Genomic DNA, 27013 nt, shown 5'->3' on the forward strand with positions numbered 1-27013 from the left:
TGGAGGCTGGTAGGGAGAGGCTCAGGGCCATTGCACAGGAGTAAAAGTACTTCGGACCAGACTGGGAGCAGTGCCCTGCTGCTTTGCTCCCTGTTTCCGCATCAGGTGAACAGCCCCTTTCCTCTCCTCATTTTTCAAGGACAGAACAGCGGGAAACAGATGTGTGTCTGTACCACAGACCTCCGGGTATAGCCAGCAGCTGCCCAGAGCCTGAGGCTCTGAGAACTTAGGTGGTGTCCAGGAAGAAAAGTACCCTTGGTGTGTCTGGCATGGTCTCAGCCTGGGAGGTCACCTAGCTGACCAAGTAGAGCCCTAGGGGCACCGTGACCCACCTGTCTTCTCTCACTGCTCTCTTGTCGTCTACCATAAGACAGAGCTAGAGAAGGGGGCACAGGGCCACTCCCCGGGTTGTGCCTGTCCTCTGCCAAGCCCACATCCCATGACAGAGCAGCCTCTCTTCCCCTCTAGGGAGGGCCCCCAGCCCTGCCCCCAGTATCTGGGCCCTAAATCCAATCCTCGGCCTAGTAGAGACGGGGTGGCTAGAGACATGAGCCCAGACTCTGCCCCCCTGAATGCTGGCAAAGCCCCACCTGGCACATCCAATCGCGGTCCCAGGACCTCACACATCACCTTTGTGATGCACACCAGGAAAATCGGCTTTCCAGAGCACAGCGTCCCTGTAGACCAGCACTGATGGCAGGAGGAGAGGCAGAGGGATTCCTCTCCAGGGAAGTCAGGGAGTTGGGTACCAGCGTGAAGGAGGAGCAAGCAGGTGATTTCCAAGAGAAGAGAGCTCTGTCCAGGGCACCTTCACCAGAGGCTCTCCTCTGCCTGTCCAGGCCCTAGAAGGGCAGGGATCTCAGGAAGCGGCAAAAGGACAAGGCCAGGGTAAACAGACAGGCATCTCTGCCCTGGGCCTAGGACCTCCTGGTCATAGCACCCTGAGCATCTCCTGGACCCTCCCCAGCTCCCCAAGCCCATCCATTCCTACCCACCCTGAGGCCTCCCCTGGTCTATTCATGACCAGAACCTTGGAACTGGCCAGCACAGCTGGGGAGGGGCCCTAAAGGCTAGCCCATCAGAGCCCTGCATGCCCAGCCTGGCCCCAGGTATCAGTGTGGACAGAACTCTCCTCCTTGGGAACAAAGCTACAGTCTTGCATGCAGGCCTCAGGCAGGCGCAACATGCATGCCAGGCAGGGGAGGGCTGAGGAGGACAGCAGAGGCATCTGCCGATGGCCTGAAGGAGCCACTTAGCTTCCAAAGGCTGTGCTGAGCCAGGTGACAGAGGCAGGCCCAGATTGAGAGCACAGAGACAGACAGCACAGACAGAACCAGAGAGAGGAAAGCTCTGCTGGGAAGCTCGCTCAGAGAGAGGGCGGTGGCAGAGAGGCTCCAGACACACGCTGGTGGAGCCGCACGACTCGGGCTGGCTCTGTTTTCTGGGAGCAATGGGAGCTGCAGCAGGGCTCTCGGTGCGGGGCGACGGGTGGGGGGTGGTGCTGGAGGGATGGGAGGTGCCTACACACCAAAGGGCACATGGGGCAGGTGGTAGCAGGCTTGGGGCTGGCCATGTGACCTGCCTGCCCCCCAAGGAGGGAGGCCTGGAGATGTCCTTCAGTTTACCCCCTCCTTGCCGCTCAGCCTCCTGGGCTCCTCAGCGATGGAAGGAGGGGGCATGGGACTACCTGTCCTTACCCTGCAGCAGTCTCTGAAGCCCCAGGAATGACAGCAGAACGCCTCTCCCTGGCATCCTTTCCTTCTTAATGCCACAGTACCTCCTTCCCGCTGTGGAACTTACAAAGCCCTGGGGATGCTGCCTCCCCAGGCTGACAGCAGCCCAGACCTGGGGAAGTTCTGCATGTGCGGAGCTGAGTGGGGGTTCCTCAGAAGTGCCAGAGGCCCTGCAGGCCCCTATTACCCCAGGCTCAGACCCAAAGGGCTGGATACCTCCACCCTCATCAGGTGCTTATGGGACAGAGAAGCTGAGTGCGGTCCTGAGCCCGGAACAAAAACAGCTTCTGTTTGAAAGGTGGTCTGTCCCCTCATTTCTGGGAAAGAGAAGGAAAGGAAAAAAGGCAGGTGGAGGGCTCCGGCTCCGTCTTCCTGAGCCTCTCAGGGGCTCTCAAGGGGGCAGACCTGCGGGCACAAGGGGCAGGTGCAGACACCATCATGGTATCTGTGTCCCCCTGTCTGGGAAGGTAGAGGACATGGCTGGAGCAGAGAAAAGGAAGAAACAGTGAGACAGCAGAGCGGCAGACAGACAGACGGACAAGCCCCGAGAGGAGACGGGAGACCAGCCCCAGCACAGCCAGCCTCGGGGTGCAGGGTCGGGGTCTACCTTGTATGCAACTCGAGCAGGGCATTTCTTCCCCAGCCCCAGGGGTGGGGACATGTGTTTCAGCATCTCAAACATGTCATTGTAACTGATGCGCCCGCTGGAGACCCGGCCCAGGGAGGCAGAGGCAGGGTGGGGTCCACAGGAAGGGGTGCGGCGGGAGGGGGCCGGGGGGAGGAAGCAGACAAGAAAACAGATCCAGTTAACCAGCGTCCGATTACACGCCAAAAGTCAAAATACGTAAAATGAGGGACTTCTCTGCTTGACCCGAACCCCTCCTTGCCCCTCCCAGCCTCACCTCCACACTCCAGCCCCACGCAGGGCAGCGGGCAGGGGTGACATCTGAGCTAATGAACATGGAGGGATGAGGAAGGGCTGCATCGGGGCGGCTTTGGGTTGTCAACTTCTGATTTTACACTTTTAGAAACCACAGATAATGCCAAATCAGAAGAGCTGTTTCACCATGCCGGGAGAGCCGGCAGACAGAATTACGTGACTGATGAGGCCGGCCTCAGAACCACGGCAGAAACATAGCTTTCCGTAACGCTCAATTTGCTTCCAAGTTAGCCTAGAGGCTAAAGAAGTGGAGAAAACTCTACAACAAGCCAGAAAACTAGAGCTGGGGGAGCCCCGAGGCTCTAGAGACAAACTTGACCGGTGAGTCCTGCTCCAAGCCCAGAGACGCCCGAGGCCGCCCAGGGCGGGGCTGCTGCTGGGAGTCAGGGCTGGGCAGGAAATGGGAGACTGGCGGGGGGGTGGGGGGGTGGAGGGGGCAGGGGCGTGGTGGGCAGCTGGGGTGGGGTGTGGCTTGGAGCCACTCTTGCACCCTCCTGTCCACACCAGGGGCAGGGCTGGCCCCAACACACGGGACAAGGCTGCGGATCCAGGGAGGTTTCTGGGGGCCGATGACTGTCTTCCGAGGTAGACAGGCCACCAGGCCTGCAGCCTCACCTCCACCCCTGGGGACACCTGCCTATGGGACCTGCTTGGGGTCCCAGAGACGAGGTCGGGTTCAGGCCACCCAGGAGAGAAAGGGGACAGCTTTTTCCTGGCAGGCACAGCTGCCCCAGGGTTCCCAGCCTTGGCTGAGTGGATCGATCCAGAGGTGAAGCAGGAGGGCCCGTCTTTGGGCCTCCACTGCCTCTGTCCTCGCCTCCCTCGGGGACCAGAAACCCCTCGGTTGTCAGGCTCTTCAGACTGGGAGGGGCCGCTCCTCCTGGTCTGCTTGTGCCCATGCGCTCCTCCTCTGGGGCCCTTGGCCTCCAGCCTGTCTGACCATTAGCCCACCCTGCAGAGCCTGGAGGCAAAGCCGGGAAAGACAGCTGCTTCCTTGGGCACAGGCAGGGCCTGGCCCCCAGCTCCCACCCAGCAGCCGACCCCTGCCCTCCAGGCCCAGCCAGAAAGCTTCGTGTGCACTGCCTCAGAAGGCTGCCTCTCCCCAGCCAGCGGGAGGGGTCGGGAGATCAGATGGGGCACCAGAGCGTCCAGGAGGTTGGAGTGCGGGGCGGGGCAGGGCAGGAGGAAAGAGAGGTGAGGTGTCGTCATTCCCAAACCAGGCAGGGAGTGTGTGCTGTGTTTGCATTTCGGGCAGGGGAGAGTATGTCGGATGGAGGCTCTGAAGTTGCAAACCTTGTAGGCCAACCTACGAGGGCAGTTCTTCCCTAAGCCAACGGGTGGCGCAATACAACGCAACAAACTGTACATATCCTTATAATGAATCCGGCAACTGGAAAGGAAATGTCACAGGTTATGGCAACCAAGGCACGATGAGCCCGTCCCGCCCGCCCACCCAGCCTGCGACAGGAAGAGGAGCCGGGCGGCTGGACAGGCAGCTCCCTGCAGGGAATCCTGGGGCTCAGAAAGCCCCGGGAGGCAGGGCAATCCCAAGACCATTTCCAGAGCCTGACGCGGGCAGGAGGCACACCATACAGAACCAGTGCTGGCCCCTGTCGCAAGCCCCCACTGTGCACGCACTGGAACCACTGGTCCGCCTCCCCCCGGGTCTTGTTCGCCCACCCTCTCTGGCAGCCCCTCCTCTCGCTCCCTGAGTTCCGGAGACCCCACGCCTGGCTCTCCTGACCGTCTCTACCTCCTGCATCTCCTGGAGTCTGCTGGCCTGGCTAAGGACCCCCTAGTCCCAGGGTGGGCACCCTGGCCAACACCGACGTTTCTCTTTCCTGTCCAGTCAGCTCCAAATTACTTCTGGAAAAGAGGGAAGAAAGAGGAAGCCCCACTTTGGCCTCACCCAAGGTGCCTGCTAACTCACTGGACCTAAAGGATCATGACGAAGGGTCTGGAAGCATGGTGAAGCCCCCAGCCCCAATAATCACCCAACCCAATTCACAGCCTGTTCTCTGGCTCATCTTCTCTCTTCCACCATCGAATCCCTCAGACGGCACCAGATGGAAAGTGGGGGCACCATACTGTCACTGCAATGCAAAAAACTGTCCTCGCTGTCTATAAAGCAAAGTCAAAGCTCCTTGTTTATCCCAAATTTCAAGACCTTCTCAACCTGTCCCAGCCGCCCTTCCAGCCCCTTTGCAATGCGTTCTCTTCTCCATCAGACACAATCACACCCCCTTCCCTTCAGCCCCGGGCCCAACCTCTTCTCTAGAGCTCAATCCATCCTGCCCTCTTCAGTTTGGCTCAAATGCCACCTCCTCTGACTCACCGGCCAGATGGGGTTTCTCCCTCCTCGAACACCCCAGGCTCACACTATGGCTCCTCTGTTCTCCCACAGCCCCGTTCAACTCAGCATCCCGAGAGCACGTGCTTGCTTCACCTACACACCCCTGGTCCCCAGCACACGGCGGATGCTCAGGAATGTTGACTGGGCAGATGGATGAACACAAAGATGAGTAGACAGATCGCTTACAGGTGTGATTGTGATTCTCTCGACTCTCTACCCTTCACCAAGTGAGGCAACGGGGAAGATGGGAGAAGGCGGCACCAGAAAGCAACAACCCCACGCCTTCTTCATCTCCCCACAGCAGGCATGTGTGCACGCACATGTGCACATACATACCCATGCACACCTGCGTTCACACACATGTGCACACACAAGCATGCATGCCCGTGTACACCCATGCACACGTGCATTCACACACACGTGCACACATGCACTGCACTCACACATCTGCACACAATCATGTGTGCACGCGCGTACGCATACACACAAACCATGTGCGTGTGCGCACATGTACACATGTATGTCTGCTGCACATTCACACACGTGCACACAAGCACACACAGTGCACACATGCACTGCACTCACATTTGCACACAATCACATGTGCACACTCGTATGCGTACACACAAACCATGTGCATGTACACCCATGCTCACACACGTGCACACATGCACTGCACTCACACATTTGCACACAATCACGTGTGCACGCTCGTATGCATACACACAAACTATGTGCGTGTGTGCACATGCACACATGTATGTCTGCTACACATTCACACACATGCACTGCACTCACATTTGCACAATCACCTGTGCACGCTCATACACATACACCCAAACCATGTGCATGTGCGCACATGCACACATGTATGTCTGCTGCAAACATGCATGTACGCATGCCACATGTGCACACAAACACACCCGTGCACATATGCAACACGCACACATGTGTACACTTGTGCACACACCCACAGAGCCATACACACATATGAAAGCTTGGGAAATTTCACAAAGTTTTGTTGTTCTTTAAGTCTCTCCAAGAACGAGGAGACAGCAGAGTGGCCACCTGGGATATAAAGCGGACCACATCCCTACATCTGCCACGGAGGCTAGGAAGGGCTCAAAGCACCCTCGGTCCTGTGCCCAGGACTCAGTCTCCTCAGCTGCCTCTGCTGGGCCTTCCCCTATCCCCTGCCATCTGGAGGCAGGCTGTGTTTTCAGCCCAGGCCACATGTGGGAGCAGCAAGTCTGAGTGTTAGTTGTGGGTCACATTTTTGCTACTTTTGGACCATGGTCTTGGGTGCTATTTCACAGATGCCACCTCTGGGGTGACGCTTATATTTGCTGTCTACTCTTCCACAGCACTTTCTTTACCCCACTCCCAATGGCTCCTGCCTTCCAGAGGCCCCATTTTCAGAACTCTGGATTTGGGAAAGAGTCTGAGCCCCCTGTGCACCATCACAAAACCACAGTCTGGCCCAAGTCCATTTCCTGTATGTCCAAATTCTGCTCCACCTGTGGCTGGACTAGGGGAAACCCTGGGTCTACAGTTCATAAAGATTTGGGGGAAGTCCTCCCCTCTCACAGGCCTGCATTGACTTGCCTTTCTCCTGCACATATGGACATACTGCCCATACAGCATCTCTGCTTCCCTGCAACACACGCTTTAGAAACAACGTGCCCGGTGCTCCCTTCGGCAGCACATATACTAGAAACAATGTGCCCAGAAACAGCAGCATCTCTTGAGACCACAGTGCAGATGACCCTCCTAGAATGAGCCTCAAGCCTGCCTCACTTGGAGTCTCTCCTGCTCTCTGACCTGACTGGGCCCTCCTGACCAGAGAACCCACACCTACCCCTGACCCAGAATGACACTGGGCACTGCAGGGCCGATGTGCTGACGCATCAGCAAAATGACAGGACTCTCCGAGGCCACAAAAACGGTCACCTACACCATGAAACATAAATAAAAGCCATGCTTGTTCTGCACTGCGTGAAAATTATTCAATTTTCACTACAATGGAAAACACCCAGAGACACTACAGGAATGGAAATGTCCTAGGGTTGCTGGTGCTACCAGTGGTTTCAGGACTTGCCCAGCCTGGGAAGGGTCTCATACAGCCTCTTCTGGATCCTCACATGATGGGGTAGGGGCTCCGGGAAGGCTGGATGAGAGGAGGGTGGGGGAGCCCAGCCAAGCTCCCAGGGACTTGAGGGTCAGAGATCTCTGGAGCAATCCCCTTGCTGAGCTCCAATTTAGGGAAAAACTGTGGGCAGTAGGGTCCTCCCCACGACGACACTGACCATCTCCTCCAGGCCTCTACCACGCAAGGGGTGACCAAACACAGAGCTGTGCGAAGGGGACATGGGCAGGCTGGGAGCCTCGGAGAGAGGAGGCGGGAAGTGGCTACACCCCATCTTCACAGTCTTCTCATTCCCTTCAAGCGTGGGAAGGAACGGATGCCCATCCGTTTACTGATGCACTGTTCATTCACATTCATGTCTGCTGAGCGCTCACCATGAGCGAGGCCATGAGCAGGCCTGTGCCTTCCCCAGCAGCCAGGTCTCTTGGCCCCTCCATGTCCTGTGTTGGCCTTGCAGAGAGCATGCCCTGAATAACTACTCAAGTATCCGCTTGAGAGAGTGAATGAATGAATAAGCAAATGAAGAAGCGAGTGATGAAGGAACAGACAAATGGGCAGATGGTGAGTCCATGCTGCTTTGCTAGCCCCGAGGATAAGAGTATGTGTCCTGGGTGTGCAGGACTCTCCCATGGATCACGGAACACCCTTCTAATGCAAGCCAGTCCCCTCATGACATACTTGCTCTGTCTGGAAACGAACTACCCCTCACTTAATGCAACACAGTAACCCTTTCCCACCATGACCAAAGGGTCTTCAACATACTAGACCCTTCCTGGTAGCTCCTTTAATTTCAGTGGAAGTTCACCAAGCGCCCGCTATTTGCAGCCTGGGCCGGGGACACAGAGGTGCATGTTGGCTCCTGTTCCCAAGAGATGGCAGAGAGGGAGAGGCCTGAGCCCATCGGCGGGAAGAATGTCATTTCTGCCATGAAGGCCTCCAAGCTTCATGAGGACGGTGAGGCCCCAAGGGAAGGCCCTCCTGCTGTGTCCACACCCTCTCCCTTGAGCCCTCCACGCCCCTCATGTGACAGACCTGTGAGGAGACAGTACACTCCCATTTGGCAAGAGACTTGAGCCTCACAGACCCCTTGGAACCTCCAAAGTGCTGGACTAAGGGTCTCACAGAGCATTTCTCAGCCCAGGGAGCTGTGTAAGAGCACTGTGGGCATGAGAAGGAGAGTGCCACCTAGAAGGGGACCTGGCACCACCCTCTGCGGACCCCGCCAAAACCTGAGGGGGTTTGACAAAACCTGTGTCACATGACACAGGTCTGAAGCCACCCAGCCCTGTCCCGAGATCCGTGGCACGGACCACCCTGAGGACCACGGAGCACGGGGGCCACTCACCACGCGGCCGGGTCGTACTCAGCCCAGACCCGGATGAACTCGTCCAGGTGGTGAGGCCCTAGGATGGAAGAGTCCCGTGTAAGGTACTCAAAATTGTCCATGATCACGGCCACAAAGAGGTTCAACATCTGCAGGACAGGAAGGAGAAGGGGTGACGTAGAGAGATCTCAGCCTGCCCTCTACCCTAGCCCTTACCCTCCAGCCAAAGTCTGTGCGAAACCATCGTGGCAGCGGAGGCCACTCTGACTCAGCCAGAGCCCGTCCAGCCCTGCTCCCCCCAGCCTCTGGGCCTCCCCTGCACCACCACCACCACCAGCCCCCGCAGCAGCCAGCCTCCTACCCCGGGGTTCTGGTCCCGCAAACTAACCCAGGTCCCTCCCACTCCCTGCTTCTGCTGCCCTACCCTAATTCATGTTGGCACCCCTCCCGCCCCACCTACCATCACCACCCTCTTCCCCACCTAGCCAGCCTTCAAGGAAAACAGTGACTTTGGAGTTAGTAGTTTGGACTCCAGAGGCCAAAAGCTCAGCTTCTTTTTTGTTTGATTGAGTTGAAATTCACATAACATACATTTAATCATTTTGAAGAGTACAACTCGGGGGCTTTAGTGTATTCACAATATTATGCAACCACCTCTCTAGTTTCAAAAATTCTTTTTTTTTTAAAGATTTTATTTATTTATTTGACAGAGAGACACAGCGAGAGAGGGAACACAAGCAGGGGGAGTGGGAGAGGGAGAAGCAGGCTTCCCGCGGAGCAGGGAGCCCGATGCGGGACTCGATCCCAGGACCCTGGGATCATGACCTGAGCCCAAGGCAGACACTTGACAACTGAGCCACTCAGGTGCCCCTCAAAAATTCTTTATCATCCCAGAAAATGCCTCCTACTGTAAGCAGTCACTCACTTATTTCCCCTTTCTCCCGTTCCCTAGCAATCTCTGTTCCGCATCTATCGGCTTGTCTATTTGAGGTACTTCATATAAAAGGAATCCTACAATACAGGACCATATAGGGTCTTTTGTGCCTGACTTCTTTCACTTAGCGTGATTTTTTGAGGCTCAGCCATTCATTCGGGTCAGAACTTCATTGCTTTTTAAGGCTGAATAATATTCCATGGTAGGTATATACAAGTTTGTTTATTCATCCATTGATGGATATTTGGGTTGTTTCCACCTTTGGGCTGAACTGTTTTCCACAGAAGTTGCCTCATTTTACATTCCTATCACAATGTGCAAGAGTTACTATTTCTCCATGTCCTTGCCAATGCTGGTTATTTTCCATTAAAAAAATTATTATCTTTCAGGATCCCCGAGCCGTAAGGGCGGCCGCAGTCTCGCGATCCTCCCGCGCGCGGCTTTTCTTCTCTTCCTCGGTCCTGCGTGTCCGGCGCCTCGCGCTCCGTCCGAGCGGGTGGGCGCAGCGCTTGAGTGGCTTGGCCCGGAGCGGGCCACGTGCTCGGAAGGGGACTGTGGACTAGAGAGTGGCACACAGCATGGCGGAAAACCGAGAGCCCCGCAGGGCCGTCAAGGCTGAGCTGGACCCGGGGGAGTATACCCTTCGGAAGCGGCTCCCCCACCGCCTGCCCCGGAGGCCCAGTGACATTTATGTCAACATGAAGACTGACTTTAAGGCCCAGTTGGCCCGCTGCCAAAAGCTTCTGGACGGAGGGGCTCGGGGTCAGAATTCATGCAGTGAGATCTACATTCATGGCTTGGGCCTGGCCATCAACCGTGCCATCAGCATTGCCCTACAGCTTCAGGCAGGCAGCTTCGGGTCCTTGCAGGTGGCTGCCAATCCCTCCACCGTGGAGCTTGTCGATGAGCTGGAACCAGAGACTGATACACGAGAGTCGCTGACCCGCATCCGCAACAACTCGGCCATCCACATCCGGGTCTTCAGGGTTGCACCCAAGTAATGAAAATGAGGATGGCCACCTTATCCACCCACCCCCACATAAGTAGGCTCAGCTGTGGCTCTTCTTGTACTGAGTACAGTCATGGACCTTCTACCAGAGCCACGTAAGAAAAGCCTGTCCCCTTACAGCCCAGAGGACTCTGAACTGCGAGGGAGAGTATTGTCTCTTGTTGGGCCCAAGCAATGGGTCATCCCGAGTCTTTGTGGTCTGTAACCATTGTCCTAGACAATAAAAACTACCAAGTTGTGTTAGTATGCAGCCACCCCCCCAAAAAAATTATCATTATAGCCATCCTAGTGAGTGTGAAGGGAGTGTGTGGTTTTGAGTTTCCTTAATGCCCAAAGATGATGAATGTCTTCATGTGCTTGTTGGCCACTTTGTATATCTTCTTGGCTAAAATGTCTATTCTGATTTTTTGCCCATTTTTTATATGGCTGTCTTTTGTAGTACAGTTCTAAGAGTTCTTTATGTATTTTGGATATTATCCCCTTATAAAATATGTGGATTAGTATTTTCTCCCATTCCTTAAATTGTATTTTCACATTTTTTATAATCCCCTTTGACACACACAAGTGTTTAATTTTGAGTAGTCTAATTTATTTTTTTCTTTTGTTGCTTGTGATTTTGGTGTTGAATCTAAGAATCCTCTGACAAATCCGAGATCATGAAGTTCTGCCCCCTATGCTTTCTTCTAAGAGTTTTGTAGTGTTAGCTCTTTCATCAATTCTGGGTTCATTTTTGTATATGGCCTGAGGTAGGGGTCCATCTTTATTTTTTTGCATGTGGACATCCAGTTGTCTCTTCACCATGTCTTAGAGAAACTATTCTTTCCATACTGAACAGCTTTGGCATCCTTGTCAAAAATCAATTGTCCACAGATATTTGGATTTATTTCTGGAATCTCCATCCCACTCCACTGGTCTATCCTTATGCCAATACCATACTGCCCCGGTATCATCCTTATTAAGATATATATAACTGACATAATTACAAGATACTTAAAGTGCATATTGTGGTATATATACATACATAAACATTGTGAAATCATTCCTACCATCTAAATGACACATCCATCACCTATTTTTTTTGGTAGAACACTTTTGTTCTACTCTCAGAAAAATTCAATTATACAATACAGTATTATCAACTATAGTCACCATGTTTTACTTTACATCCTCAGACATTATTCATATTATAGCTGAAAGTGTGTACCCTTTTACCAACTTCTCCCTATTTCCCCAACTCTCTAGTCCCTGGCAACGACTCTTTTACTCTCTGTTTCTACGGTTTGACCTCTAAAAAAAATTCCACATATAAGTTATACATGTAGTATGTGTCTTCCCCTGTCTGGCCTTTTTCACCTAGCATAATGCCCTCAAGATCCATCCGTGTTGTCACAAATGACAGAAGGATTTCCTCCTTTCCCATTGCTGAAAAATGTGGGCGTGTGTGTGTGTGTACACACACACCAAATCTTCCTTATCTAATTCATCTGTTGATGAGCACTTAGGTTGTTTCCATATCTTGGCTCTTAGGATTTTGATTTGCATTTCCCTGATGATCAGTGATGCTGAGCACCCTTACATGTACCTGTTGGTTACCTGTATGTCTTCTTTGGAAAAGTATCTCTTCAGCCACATTGTTTTTACTCATGGTACCTTTATAGTAAGTTTTGAAATAGGGAAATGTGAGTTCTCTCACTTAGTCTTTAATTTTCAAGATTTTTTGTTATTTGGGGCTCCTTGCCATTCCATATGAATTTGAGGATCAGCTTTTCCATTCCTGTAGAAAGGCCACTGGAGCTCTGACAGGGATCACACTGAATCTAGAGCTCACTTTGTGGGGACATTACCACCTTACCAATATTAAGTCTTCTGATCCATGGACATGCATGTCTTTCCATTTAATTTGTTCTTCTTTAACTCATTTTAGCGATATTTTGCAGTTTTCACTGTACAAGTTTTCATCTCCATGGGTATTTATTTATTCCTAGGTATTTTATCCTTTTGGGTGCTACTGGAAATAGATTATTGCCTTAATTTCCTTTTCTGGTTGTTTACTATGTGTTGATTTTGTACCCTGACACTTTAACTCATTTATTGGTATTAGTAGCATGTGTGTGTGTGTGTGTGTGTGTGTGTGTGTGTGTGTGTGTGCGCTTCAGGATGATCTACATATAGAATAGTATCATCTGCAAATAGAGATATCTTTACTTCTTCCTTTCCAATTTGGATGCTTTTTATTTCTTTTTCTTGCCTAACTGCTCTAACTAGGACTTCTGGCACGATGTTGAAAAGTGATAAAAAAATGGGCATCCTTGGTGATGGGTATTAAAGAGGGCACGTTCTGCGTGGAGCACTGGGTGTTATATGCAAACAGTGAATCATGGAACACTACATCAAAAACTAATGATGTAATGTATGATGATTAACATAATTAAAAAAAAAGTGGGCATCCTTGTCTAATTCCTGCTGTTTGGGGGAAAAGTTTGTAGTCTTTCACCACTGAGTATAATGTTAACTGTAGGTTTTTCATAAATGTCCTTCATCATGTTATGGACGTTCCCTTCTACTCCGAGTTTGCTAAGTCTTTCTGTCATGAAAGGGTGTTGAATTTTGTTAAATGCTTTTCCGCACCAATGAGATAATCATGTGGGTTTTTTCCTCAACACATTGGTTAATCTTTGTATGTTGAAAATGCATCCGCGCATTCCTGGGATAAATCCCAATTGATCATGGTGTATAATCCTTTTAATGTGTTATTGGAACTAGTCTGTTAGTATCTTGTTCAGGATTCTTACTATATATTTATCAGGGACATTGGTTGTAGTTTTCTTTTTTTGTGGCATCTTTGCCTGCCTTTGGTATTAGGACAATGGCAGCATCACAGGATATGTTAGGAGGTGTTTGCTCTTCTACTTTTTGAAAGAATCTGAATAGGGGGCACTTGGTTGGAGCAGTCAGTTAAGCGTTCGAGTCTTGATTTCAGCTCAGGGTCGTGAGATGGAGTCCCACGTCGGGCTCCGCAATCAGCATGGAGTCTGCTTGAGATTCTCTCTCTCCCTCTTTCCCTCCCCCCTCTAAAAAAATAAAAAGAGTTTGGATAGGATTGATGTTAATTCTTTTTTAATACCATTTTCTAAATTGTGGTAAAACATACATAGCAAAAAGCTTACCAATTTAACCACTTTTAGGTGCACGGTGCAGCGGCATCAAGCACACGGACACTGTTGTGCAATCATCCCCACCGTCCATCTCCAGAATTCTTCCATCCTCCCCAACTGAAACCCTGACCCCATTAAACCCTAACTCCCACCCCTCCCCCAGTCCCTGGCACCCGCCATCCTACATCCTACTCTGTCTCTGTGAACTTCACTCGAGGGCCTCAGATAGGTGAAACCATACAGTTATTTTTCCTTTTGTCACTGGTTTATTTCGCTTGGCATAATGACTTCACGATTCATTCATATTGAACCATGGGCCAGAACTGCCTCTCTTGTTAAGGCCGAATGATAGTCCCTTGTATGTTCATGTCACATTGTGTGTACCAATCACTTGTTGGTGGGCACTTTGGTTGCTTTTACCTCCTGGCCATTGTGAATAATGCTGCTATGAACGTATGTGTACAAATATTTATTCAAGTCCCTGTCTTCAATTCTGGCATACGCCCAGAAGTGGAGTTGCTGGATTATACTGCCATTCTATTTTCAGTTTACTGAGGAGCTACCATACTGTCTTCCACAGCTGCTGCACCTCGTCACATTCTCACTGGCATGAACGAGCGCCTGTTTCTCCAGCACCCCAGCGAATGGCAGGTGCGGCTTTCTTTCTCTTTTTCTCTCATGCCTGTGCTTACTCATCAGTCATGTTGGCTCTGTCTTTAAAGTGCAGCTCAACCCCCTTCATCCCCACCCTTCTCTAGGCACTGTCACCTCCAGCCACCTCCTGACCACTCTTCAGCCTCTCCTGACCAGAGGCCAGAGCAAGGTTTTAAAGTATCAACCAGATTGTGTCATGCCCCTGCTCAAAGTTTCCCAGAGGTGTCTGCTGACTTGGACCTAGTCCACTTACCGCCCCAACAACCCGTTTCCTGAGGCTCATCTGCCCCAGGCACACCAGCTGGAGTGCTGCTTCTTTGTAACTCATCACCATGGCAGAGGCTAAAGACTAAAGGACAGTTGTCCCGTGGAAACTTAAAACCCTTTCTGAGAAGGAAAGGCAAGGCCCACAGGAGCTCATGACAGAGTGGGTCCTTTTAGAGGTCATCGTCTCTGGGGAAACAGGACCATCAACACAGAATCCGCTTGTAATATGACATGAATCAGTATCAGGGATCAGTGAGAGATGGAGGGGGGGCCTGGGATGGATTGAGACAGGTGGACACATGGGCACAGTGACCAGGACTTACCAGAAAGGAGCAAAGGAAGATGAAGGAGACGAAGTAGAAGTAGGCAAAGTCGCTCCCACACTCACTGGCATTGGCGTGCTCATCACAGGCCTGGTTGCTGAGACAAGACAGCATGATCTCATGCCAGGCCTCCCCAGTGGCACTCCTGAGAAGAAGGGCAGAGCCATGAGACCCACAAAGGAAGGCCCAGGCCAGCCTGAGAAGAAATCTCAGAAGAGCTATACCCTCCCTGGGCTCCCTCCCACAGAGAACCCACTCATATGTAAGGTCTAGGTAAGAGATGCCTGCTTCTTAAAAAGAATCCTCTGGCATCAGGTTTTCAAATTGATCATTAACTCGGAAAGAACTAGTTACTGAAAACAAGGCACTGCACCAAAAGTCAGCACTGTGGTGAACGCCCCTTCATGGACCTCTGGCGCCCCAAAGCCAACACAGCCCTTCCTGGCCTCCCTCACCCAGCATGTGCCATCCCAGCCTTCCCTGATTCAAGAAATGAGGGCTCCATCCCGTTTCTTAGGCCAAATATACTGCAGGAATCCCTGCCTCCATTCCTTCTCACCAGCTTCATCAGCTCATCTACCTTCAAAAACCAGCTAGACTCTTACCACTTCTCAGCACCCTGGGCTAAGCAACAACCACCTCCCCTGAGCTGCTGCAATAGCTTCCTCACGGATCTTCCTGCTCTGCCCCACCCAACGGCCAAGTGGGTCCACTACACACAGGTGAGATCAGGTCACTTTTCCTCTCAATGACCCCTCACTCACTGCAAAAGCCAACATTCACACAACTGCCCACAGCTCTGTGAAACTCGCAGCCTGCTCTTTCCCCGTGGTCTCTGCTCAGTCCACTCCAGCCACACCAGCGTCTGCTGTTTCCGGAACACACCAAGAATAACCCCACCAGCCTGAGCGGCCACCCTGGAGGACCTTTCTTCATGGACTTTTGTCCCTGGGTATGCAGCCAGCATGAGGGCCAGATGTGCACTAGACTAGCAGGCAGACCAGAGGCCTGGGCACCGCCCCCCCCCCCACTTGGTGTGCCTGCATGGCCAGCTCTCAGCACAAGTGGAGCCCACTTCCCATTAACGATGGCTAGGAGTAGGGGGCTTTTCCTGCAGGGCAGCTGTCCAATGCCAGGCCTGACTGATACTGGTCCTCACACGTGACACAGAGACCAGGGAGGAAAAGAGATCTTTGAGGACAAAGACTTAAAACTGAGGCTGGTTTCATAGGCCTGCCTCAACTCTTGTAGCACGAGGCAGGACATTAATTAATGACGAGATGAAATGAACGTAATAGCTAAAGTCCAGAGAAATGATGTCATTTGGAGAAAGTGTAGGCCTAAGGATACTTGTCTATCTGATTTAAAAAACAAGAGTCAGACAACTCTCTCCAGGCAGCTTAGCTAAGCAGATCGGTCTGATCTCCCTCCATAAAAAGAAGAACCTCCACGGGCCCTGGAATGCATCTGCCTGGGATTCACCGCGCTGGGCATCTCCCAGCACAGGCCTTACAGCATCCTGGTGCATCTGCATGAACAAACACGCGTGTGGGCACCTCAGGAAGGGTTTTATGTCAGCACCCCTCCTCCACAAGTCCCTACGAAGAGCTCCTTTCTTCCCTCCTAGGGTCATGTGGTGGGCTTGCCTTAACGAAGGGGACACGGAGGCAGTGAGACACATTCACCCCCTCCCCACAGCCCCCAAGCCAGGATGGGCCACAGAGAGTGTGTCACGTCTCGGAACAGAAGCTGACATGCAGCCCTGTCGAGCACACAGGGAGGTGCTTGAGCCAGAAACAAGCTACTCTGCCTGCCTTGGAGCCTGGAGCCTAGGGAATTGCAGTCCTCTGAGCCATGGGGCACTGGAGGCACTCACTCTGGCCAGTTGAGTTCCTTGGGTCCCTGAGTAGCACACTCTGTGTCCCCCTGCCCTGCCCCCGCCCCCGCCCCCGATCCCACAGACCCTGCAGTCAACAAGGTGAGCAGATGCAAAGCCTATGTCCAGCACACCGAAAAAGGCCCTGCTGGACACCTTCTGTCCTCCCAGACCCTTGGCTGCAGCTTTACCAGAGGCCTTCTGGCCACCCCCAGGGATCTGAGCTGAGATGGTCAAGGCCAGCCTCACCTGGGGCTCTCAGGTTGACCTCCCTCATGGACTTCCCTTCCATCTGTCCCGAGGCCCAGGAACCCTTAGGGAAGGAAGGAGGAAGAGGGGAGAAGAAGCTGGGAAGGCCCACTGAGGGGAAGCCAGCACGAGCTGGGGGTCGGAGGGGGTGGCCCTCTGGGTCGGCACATGCCCTGTCCCTCCTGAACGGAGGAGCCTCTGAGCCTGCGCTGACTCCCCAAACAACACACCTGAACAACAGCATCAAGGCTTGCAAAAACGTCCTGAAGTTGTTGTGCCGGTTGATGCTGGTGTCATCATCCAGGGCAATATTTCCAAAAACCTGAAATGAGAAAGAAGGCTACAGGCTGGTACTGTTGGGTCCTCAGGAGCTGTGGCCAGGCAGAAGAGGATGTGTGCACGTGAGGACCCACAAGGCACAGGACGCTGCCCTTAGCCACCACCACTGCGGCAGGGGCTGGAGGGGTCAGCACTTCCAGCCAAACACGTCACTGCCCGCCCCCCTGCCCAGTTCCGCATGTCTACACCTGCAAGTCTGCATGCCGAGTAAAAATGCCACCTGGAGCTAAGTTTACATGTGCTGCACTATATATAAGACAGGAAGCATTTGAAATTTCATCTTGTCATCAATGACTCCGAAGCAGTAATTTCATTGGTAATAGCTATGAGGTCAACTTGAAAGTTTCTTTCTAAATTTCTGTGCAAATATCACAACGGGCTTTTTATCCATTTTAATTGATTTATTTTTAGGGTTAGGAATGCAAACAAGTCAGTAACTGTACTTGGCTTAAAATCTGGAATCTCGCTGAAAAATTTATGAACTATCACATATTCACCAAAAACAAAGATCAGTGACCCTTCTGGTCTTATAAATTCCCAAACCAAAGCAGGCACAAATATATATATTTTTTAAATAGCATCAGATCTCAGCAAATTTTAAAGGAAGAGAACCTTTTCAATCCCTGAAATAGAGTTTAAAAATCAGTTTTCAGCTACCCTTTAAGACAATGGCTTCTCCCACTATAATTTAACATTTGGATCCATCTCCCATCCTACTGTTGAAAAGTGGCCAGATGCCAAAGATTTAAAACTGGAACACTGCTTTGTCTTTTAAATGTTTTTCCAAGTAGCTGACAAAGGGTTCTTTGGCAAAATAAAGGCATTCTAACTTATCCAAGCTGAACTTGACAGTACAGTGATCTGGTGTGATCCTGTTGACTTTTTTCTTCTGTAATATATAACTTCCTGTAAAGGATCAGGTCAACTCTCTGGACTAACAGAATGACCAGCTGGTGCTTTACAGGCCACTCAGCACCAGGCAGATGTGCTCAAAAGCTCCACCACCATGGGGGCCCGGCACCCAATCAAACATGCCCATCAACACCCTAACAGCCCAATGGGGTTCCACTCAGGAGCACAGCAGAGCATTTTCCCACAGACGGTGGAGCTACGCCTCACTAGTGGACTCTGGGTGACAGGACCAAACCCGTGGTGCCCAGCCTCTGTGTCCTTATCGGTAGAACAGCCTTTCTGAGAATTAAGTTCATAAAGTGCTTCAAACATAGAAATGTTCCCCAAGTGCCAATCTGTCATTGATACCATTTGATGACCATGATCAGTGCCCTTCTGCCCCAGGGCACAGGGGCCCCTTCTGCTCCCTGTCCCATCAGCCGCACCCACCTGCATGCCGATGATGGCGTAGATGAAGAACAGCATGGCGATGAGCAGACACACGTAGGGCAGGGCCTGTGGAGACATACAGAGGACAGGGCAGCTCCAGGGAGGGCTGCCCAGCTACCTTGCTCGGGCCTCATCTGCAGAGTGGACGGTGGCCGGGTCTCTGGGGCCACCCAGACCCCAGCGACCGCAAATCCACCCCCACTGACCATGAAGCCCCTCCACCAAGAGACCGCCTCAGTTCCTTCGTCTATAATCAGTCATAGAACCCACCTCAGAGTCAGTGAGCATTACCAAGATGCTCTCTGGATCACTTAAAATGTCTTTGTAAACTACAATAGGATAACGGGTGCCAACAAGGAGCCTCCACGAGGAGGGGCTGCTCTGGTGGCGAGGAGGAGGTGGTGGCCACAGCACTGTGCATCACACAGGGGAGGGTCAGGGCACGAGGGCCGTGCCTGGGCTTCACCTTGAAGGACTGGACGAAGGTCCACAGCAGGATGCGGATGGTGTAGCCTTGGCGCAGCAGCTTGATGAGCCGGGCAGCACGGAAGAGGCGGAGAAAGCTGAGGTTGATGAAATTGTTCTGTAGGGAAGAGAGGCTGTTCTCTAACCTGCGGAGACCAGCCTCCTGCAACTGCAGGTGCTGCTCCCCACCCACCTCTCCCTGGCGTGCTGTGGTCCCGAAGAAAAGTGGATACAAAGAGAGATCGAACAAAACGTCACTGCTCTACAGTATAAGCAGCAATCGGCCACCAGAAAACCTTCCAAAAGTAAAGCTTGTCATTGCAAATCACTTCTCATGCAGCAAATCAAAGAAACCCCTCCGCTTTAGGCCCCCCTGCACCCAACAGGGAGGGAGAGAGAGAAAAATTCTCAGAAGCAGCTCCTTGCTGCCAGGTGGAGCCAGGAGACCAACTGTGGATGGGCCTCTAACACTGACCGCCTCTTGCAAGACACAGCCAAGCGATCCAAGTGCCGGGCAGGGCTGCTTCTTCACCGAGAGCCTCTGAAGGGCCCTTCACTTCTCCATACGGCTAGCAAAGCCCCTGCTGCCTGGGACCTGGCAGAGGGGCAAACATCTCTTCTGGGGCTGCTCCTGGTGCCTGCAGACAAGTCACCATAGGAAGGGTAAGTGTTGGCGATCCTGCTGCCCACACCACGGAAGCCACTTATGAAATCCGCAAATGGTCTCAACTCCAGAGATCCCAGGGTATCTAACACTGCTCCCTCATCCAAGAGGTTCAAAATCAAGCACAAAAAGAAGCAATAAACTCTGGACTCCACAGATTACCTGGGAGTGAGGCTTCCACCCTGGCCCAAGGGCGCCTTGAGTTATTGGCACATCCCTTTCAGGGAGCACGGCTCTGGACGATGTCCATGACGTGGGGGTGCTTGTGGCCCTGGGCAGTCTCCCACCCTCTGTCTGCTTGGAGACCAGGTGCCCGCACGCAGCCTGACAGCAGCTTCCTGCCACTTTGGTGTTTTAACATATGCAAGCAGCTCAGGCCTAGACACATCGTATCGCCAGATTCAGTGGTCAAATGAAGAGAAAAGAACACGACATGTTGAATGAGAGCAGCAGTAGGAGAGCACGTGCAGGAGGCATGGGGAGCCTGGGGAGAGCTGGCCGCCCTCCCTCCAGGGCTGCCCATCTGCTCTAGGCTGGGCTGAGGCCTTTGGTGGAGAGGCAGGTCTCACTCTTACTTCTAAGGACAGTGGCCCCAACCCAGCCCTTGTCTGCCTCTTCAGTTCCCACCGGGGTGGCTGGAGACTAGACTGTCTCTGCTGGAGGGCTAGATGTTGGAGCCATGGGGTGGGAGGTCTGGCAGTCACAAGGAGGTGCTGACTGTGGTCCAGATCAGCAAGAAGGCAGGAGTGGACCTTGAGGTGTGACCCTGGAGGGCACACAGTTTGCCTAGAGCTCCCTCACCTGCTTGTGCTGGGGAAAGAGAATCTCAGTGGTACAGGATGGCCAAGAGACATCCACCCCTGCCCCGTGGGCCCCAGGTTCTCAAATGAGCCAGTCACCTTGGGAGGATGGGCACAGAGATGGAAGGGAGACTTTGTCTACAGTGCTGGGAAATCCTTTGTACAAGACAATAAAGCAGAGGAATGGGAGGGAGCTTCCAAGGGCCCGGCCTCTAAAGCACCTGCTCACTTGGGTCTGGAGGGGCCAAGACTGTGATAACACAGTTATCATTTGCCCAGCCCAAAGCGCTCTGCTCAGGCCACTGGCACAGACGAGAAGATTTCCTGGAGATATTGGGGAAAATCGAGGCTCTGGGTGAGAAAGAAGGGATGGAAGACAAGGCAGGGGAAGGCACTGTCCATCCACATGGTGCATGAACGCAAAGCTCAACAAGTCACCTGCTACGTTTTGTTGAGACTCGAGTTCTCACCCCTCCTCCCAGATGTCTTTTCTCGGGGCTCCAGTGGGCATTCGGGAGAGGGGTGGGGGTGGCAACAGACAGACAGCCCTAGAGAGCCATGAGGACAGATGGCGACAGCAGCCACAGATACTCCGAGCACAGTGTGGCAGCCAGAGCACTCCGTGGCTGTGCCCAGGGCGGGAGCTGCCAGGCAACGCCATGCGAGCGCATGCAGGAGAGCAGGGGGCAGCAAGCACACGGCAGCCTCCCACGGCTATGCATAGTCGCCTCTGGCCTCGGCCAACCCCTTGGAGATGGACATAGCTTGCCCCATCCTCCCAGAGTCCGTGGTTTCTGTCACACCAGAGAGCACCTACTACTTCCCCCACTAATTCAAAGCCACACCCTTCCTTATTGCCATCTGCCTCTGCATCAGGACAGGTCTAGAGCACCCCAAAGACGCATCATCGCACCTCTCAATGTGGTAGCTGATTCACCTTGAGGGTACACTGGTCCCTGGCTCCTTTGAGCCCCTTGCTTCCTCATCCACAAGATGGAGACATTAGGACATTGTGCCCAGACAGTGGAGTCCGGATTTAAGGGATTTAAAGGTACGCCGGGCATTGTGAAACATGGCCCCCACAAAGGGGATCAACAGGCCTCAGACCCGGATCGGCATCTCCTTCATCCAAGTACATCACTGTTTCCAGTCAGGGTCAAGCAAAGTGACCTGTGCACATCTGCTGGGAGCCACAGTCTATGCTGCAACAAACTGCTCTCCTAATCAGCTTTGTTCTCATGGGACAATGATGAAGAAAAGAAAAGCTCTGTATACCCCAACATGCGCAGCATGTCAGGTGATGATGTGTGCTCTGGAGGATGAGGAAGGGCACGGGGGGCGGGGGGTGCTCCTCCCAAGGGGATGGGAAATGGCCACGAAATGGCCTGAGTCGAAAATTTCTGTGGCGTCAAATGGCATTTTCTCACAACTCAAGATCTTCTGCTCCACTTGTGAAACACTTTATCATTAATGCTCGTTTTGTAACAGGAATCTCAAATATTTGCTACTTTATGTGAATCTCCAGTCACAGCTTCAGTTTAATCTGCTCCTGGAATCTTTGCTCTCCTCGCAAACAACCCTGAAGGCCTGGAAGGAAGCCCCAGTTCATGCTACCTGCACTCCACACGAGCTCACTGAGCAAGGGTGCACAAGTGGATCAATGATGCCTGGGTGCAAGAGCCCTGAGCTTCACTGTCTCTGGGGGCAGACCCTCTTCCCACTCCATCAGGCCTTACACCACCCCTTTTTGAATCATGAAGACAAAATCTCCAATCCCCTCCAGCCCTGAGACCCAGAGAGGGTTCCCTATGGAAGGGCATGTCCAGGGAGAATGTTACAGGAGACATCGTCAGAGGCCACCGGGGAGAACCAGCCTTGTATGTTGGTACGGTGGGGAAGGGAGCAGAAGGGAGACGGTGCAGGAGAAACCATGGACTCTGGAGGATCAGGTCCAAACTCATGTCCTACAAAAATCTCCCCAATTCTGAACCCGATCCTGACAAGAAACACTGGGCACTTAGCCGCTTCACTCAGAAGACCCTACACCTCCTCTCTAGACCCAAGGCCAGCTCCTGAATCCAGTGGCTCCTGGGAGGGCCTTCAGAAGCCCCTGCTGAGCCCAGGAGCCGAGAAGAAGAGGCCAGAGGGGATGGGTGTACTGCCAGTCTCTGACCACACCCCTCAGGAAGGCAGTGGTGAGGGGTCACAGGAAATGGAAGGAAGAACAGGAGGAGAGCAAGCAAAGCAAGGAGTTTTAAGAACTGTTGAAAGTCATGAAACCAACCGTTTCCTATATGTGATGTTTTCATGGATGGATATTTGCATATTATTTACAAATTGGGATGTTTGAGCAGCAGGTGCGCAACATACAGACGGAGACATGGTTTTCGCGTTGTATGTTGGTTGGATGGCGTGAGTCAGCAGGTAGATTAAGGTAAATCAAGAACAAAAACAGAAAACAAAAGAGAAAATGAGTCATCAACACAAGCAAAAACTCAAACTTTGAATACCTCACTGGAAAATTTTAGGATTTTAGTAAACTTTGCATATTTGGCTTAAAATGCATCAAATCAAAACATATTTTTGAAATCTGTAGGTTATGCAGACAGGGTGGCATTCATTTGCATTCCTGTTTGTAATGCAAATCCAAAGATGACTCACAGACACTTATTTTTTTTATTTCCAGGCAAAGAAATCAATGTCAGTTTTATGTTTGCTTGGGAATGCTGTCTCTACATGACCCTGGTTAAGACTATTACTCTATTTTGATTAAGTTGGTGGTGGGAACTGACACTCATATTTTTGCCTAAGGAAAAAAAGTACATTCACAAAGTAACATATGAAGTGACTACAAACGAACAAAAATAAAGACACCACTAATCCACATGACGACTTCCTTTCATCTTTTCCCCTCTCGGCAGGACTGGGTGAAGGACTGAGCTCCGAGAGCACCAGCGGCCAGGACACAGCAGAGCTTCCAAGCCAGGCTCCTCAGCCCTCCCACCGGCCCTGCTAGGCATCGGGGGCCGATGGCAGCAGCCATGGAGGGCTTATTTGAAGCAAGGTCTGATACAATCACAAGCCTCCTTGGCCTTGCGTGTCCAACATCTGAGGTCCAGACACTGGGCTGCTCCAGCCACCTGCACTACAGAAGGTCTCTGCCTTGTGTGCGGGCCTCTTTGGAGGTGGAGGTTTCCCTGCAAGACAGCTGGGCGTCGTGCTCTCTGCATGTCTGGCAACCCCCACCCTTGATGCCTGCTCATCAGTCCGCCCTCTTGGGCGAGGAGGCACACACATGAAGAAACCCCCAGAGCTGTGCCCTTGCAGACAGGAGCACAATGTCTGGATCCCTTTATCCAGGGAACAAAGATGCCTGTGTCCAAGGACGGGGACCGTAAGGATCAGCAGCCAGCTTGCTCCTCCCAGAAACCACACTGGTACGAACTATTTCTGGATAAGAAGCACTTGGGCAATTGGTGTGACAGAACATCCTTGGTTTTTGTGTGAAAATGGCAGCTCAGAACTTTCCCCGCATTATTTGGATTATTAATTTTTTAAAACCATAAAACATACCACATACACAAAAGAATGTGTATAAATATGTGTACGGATGCACATTTTTCAAAGAAAAATCATAAAATGTCCATATATTCATCGCCCAGCTTAAAGAAAACAGAATGTTACCATTACTTTTGAAGCCCGTCCTGTCTCCCTTTCTCCTCCCCAGATGTAGTAGCTACCCTTAATTCTTGTTAATAATTGCTTTTCTTTACTGTCTTATGACAAACTCTTAAAATGCGTTATACTTGACTTTTCTTAGCCTTTTTAATGGGACACTACCGTATGCAGCCTTCGCGGACTTGGGCAAACTTGTGCTGACGGCAAGCAAACTCTGCTTCTGAAAAGCATCCTTCTTGATGTGGAGACCACCACCCTCCAGTGCGTGCGGCACTTCACTACGTTCACGTCCCCTAACAATCAGTGCATTCCGCTGCTACTGTGAACAAGGTAGCCACGACCCTCTGTGTGAAAGTGTCTCCAGGTCACCTGCCCAGACACCCTCTGGCTTATGTGTCTAAGTCGCTGCAGGCATGCATATGTCCAGCTTTCCAGGGACTGCCACACTCTTCCGAAAAGGTTGTCCAACGAACACCCCCAGCAGTAGCGTGGAGGTTCTGGCTGTCCCACTCGCTAACCATTGCCATGGCTGGAATTCCTGTTTGACGTTTGACAAACCAGAGGGTGTGAAATGGCATCTCAGTGTCATTTCACTTTACATTTAATTACAAATAAGGGTGAGCAGCTTTTCCTATGTTAATTGGTCATTTCTGTTTCTTATTCTTTTAGTAAAATGCCCAATTATGCCTTCAGTCATTTTTCCATTCGGTTGCTTTTGTTTGTCTTAATGATTCACAGAAGAGCCTTGCACATTCTGCACACGAACCTTTGCTAATGGTTTGGATAACCTCTCTGCCCTCCGGCCACGCCTTTGTCACTAAATGTTGGTGCATCATAGAACTCAGTAGCTCATTCTTTTCTCTCCTTTATTGATCTCATTCAGTCTCATGGATCTGATATCATCTCATATGCTCATGGTTCCCAATCCTATGACACTGGCATGAATCTCTTCTCCAAACTCCAGGCCCATCTGTCCAACGGCCTGTTGGATGATTCCTTCAGGGAGGCCAACAGGCAACTCAAATCTAACATGTACAAACTGCATCCAGTCCACATGTACAAACAGTCCACAACAAACCTGTTCCACCCACAGTCTTTCCCATTTCAATTAATGATAATCCACGTTCCCAAGTGCTCAGACTTTGACGCCATTCTTGCTCAACTTTCACAGAGACATGTGGCCCATCTGCAGCTCTACTGGAAAATACATCCAGAATGACGGTCTCTCACCTTAGACCCTCTGCCGGGCTCCCTGCTGTGGCATTCGGTGGCACTCCCATCCTCACAGGCCCAATACTCAATTGTCAGCATCCACATCTTTTTTTCCTGAGAATTTTCCCAGGCCAGGACATGAGAATTAACATTCTCTGGCCCCCTCTCCCCAGCAGCCTTCAACTAGTAGCTAACAGCACCTGCTGAAAAATACCCCCGTCACCCCGCCCCTTGCTGGGATAATGGAGGCTCAGGGCTCCCAGTGAGGACCCACAGCGGTACCTGGCTTCATAGGACCATGTACTGGCTGCCCCCCTCCCTGGCCCACTTCCTTGTTCCCCTAGCATTCCAGGGATCACCTCCCAAATCAATGACTTGCATTGAACTCCTGTCTTGGGGTCTGTTTCTGGGATAACCCAACTAAGCCCTAACTTGCCTAGCTGCTTCTGCCTGTGCCCTGCACTCTATTCTCAGCCAGAGGTTTGGTCTGAAAAGCCAGATTATGTCACCCCTCTTCCTACCTCATTCAAAATAGAGGACACAGTCTCATGACAGGTGGCCCAGTGCCCCAGGCCTTGCACCTTTGCTGCACCTGTCTTCCTTAGCTCACTCCTACCCCAGCATATCATGGGATGATCACTAAAGCCAGGAGGAAAAACTCAAGCCTGTTACATGAAGCCGTTGGCTCAATACATTGGTGTCACTAGAACCCCACACAGAGACGAGCTGGAAGACAGTGGTGAGGCAGAGTTCTAGGTGGTGAACCTGAGCAGCCATGGCACGGATGGAGAAAGAAGTTGCCTGTGGTATGGATTACAGGACCTTAGGCAAGAGCTAAAGCTTGGCCAGGGCTCCGGAGGGAACAAAGGTTGGGGAAAGGCAGCCAGATGGGCCTAGGGAATGGAGGCGACATGCAGGTCCTTGTATTACACATCAGTGACCACCACAGAGCATCCACAGCTGTAGGGGCACTAAAAACCAGGCCTTGAGATGGTTTACCCAACAGATGACAGCCAGCCTCTATTCTTACCAGCCCCAGTGTTCACAGAGTAGATCCATGAATAGAGGGACCATGATGGCTGAGATGAAGGCTGTGCCTGAGCCCAACAGGTGGGCTGATCCAGTCATGACCACTATGGAACACCCAGCCCACTATGAGAAGTCAACGAGGCCTCTACAATGCACCATGCTTTAGGCTGTCAGCCAGCCACTTGGTGGTAATTTGCTTACATGAGAATCTTTCACCTGGAAATGGCAGTGATGTGTCTCTACTGGGATCACTCATACTCTGGGTGTGGGTTTGTCTTTGCCCATGGAATACCCTGGCCCACACCAGTACCAGGGATTTACCTATATTGGATTCCACATAACATCGACTCTAAACTGAGCAAGCAGAAGCAGGTACAAAAGGAACAGGTGACTCGGGATCCACTGGCATATAATATTCAACATCATTCAGGAGGTGGAAACCTCATAAAACACTGAAAAAGCCTCTTAAAGACACAGATTAAATGCTGGCTTGGTGATGTACCTCACAGGGTTGGGATATTG

At 51.8% G+C, this 27013-nt stretch overlaps 2 protein-coding genes across 20 annotated transcripts in view; one reads left to right on the forward strand and one right to left on the reverse strand.

Moving 5' to 3' along the window:
• The window catches only part of CACNA1B (calcium voltage-gated channel subunit alpha1 B), a 181571-nt gene that overhangs the window by 14003 nt on the left and 140555 nt on the right, over positions 1–27013 (reverse strand). For 12 of the 19 annotated variants that reach the window (XM_035723560.1, XM_035723553.1, XM_035723547.1 and 9 more), the window contains 7 exons: positions 22857–22862; positions 19110–19226; positions 18644–18709; positions 17194–17285; positions 14839–14983; positions 8518–8645; positions 2341–2437 (listed from right to left, as the gene is read on the reverse strand). In XM_035723560.1, coding sequence (XP_035579453.1) covers positions 2341–2437; positions 8518–8645; positions 14839–14983; positions 17194–17285; positions 18644–18709; positions 19110–19226; positions 22857–22862 — 651 coding nt within the window. The remainder of the gene's footprint in view (positions 1–2340; positions 2438–8517; positions 8646–14838; positions 14984–17193; positions 17286–18643; positions 18710–19109; positions 19227–22856; positions 22863–27013) is intronic. The other 7 variants (XM_035723562.1, XM_035723548.1, XM_035723551.1 and 4 more) reach the window with 1 other exon arrangement.
• Positions 10009–10647, forward strand: LOC118356189 (ribonuclease P protein subunit p20-like). The gene has a single exon (XM_035723564.1). The coding sequence runs from the start codon at positions 10009–10011 to the stop codon at positions 10429–10431; it is 423 nt and encodes a 140-aa protein (XP_035579457.1). The 3' UTR covers positions 10432–10647.

The sequence above is a fragment of the Zalophus californianus genome, chromosome 13 (genome assembly GCF_009762305.2).
Source record: "Zalophus californianus isolate mZalCal1 chromosome 13, mZalCal1.pri.v2, whole genome shotgun sequence".
Taxonomy (NCBI): Eukaryota; Metazoa; Chordata; class Mammalia; order Carnivora; family Otariidae; genus Zalophus; species Zalophus californianus.

What these genes read in the sequence shown, in the direction of transcription:
- LOC118356189 (XM_035723564.1), top strand. Translation starts at nt 10,009, where the DNA reads ATGGCGGAAAACCGAGAGCCCCGCAGGGCCGTCAAGGCTGAGCTGGAC.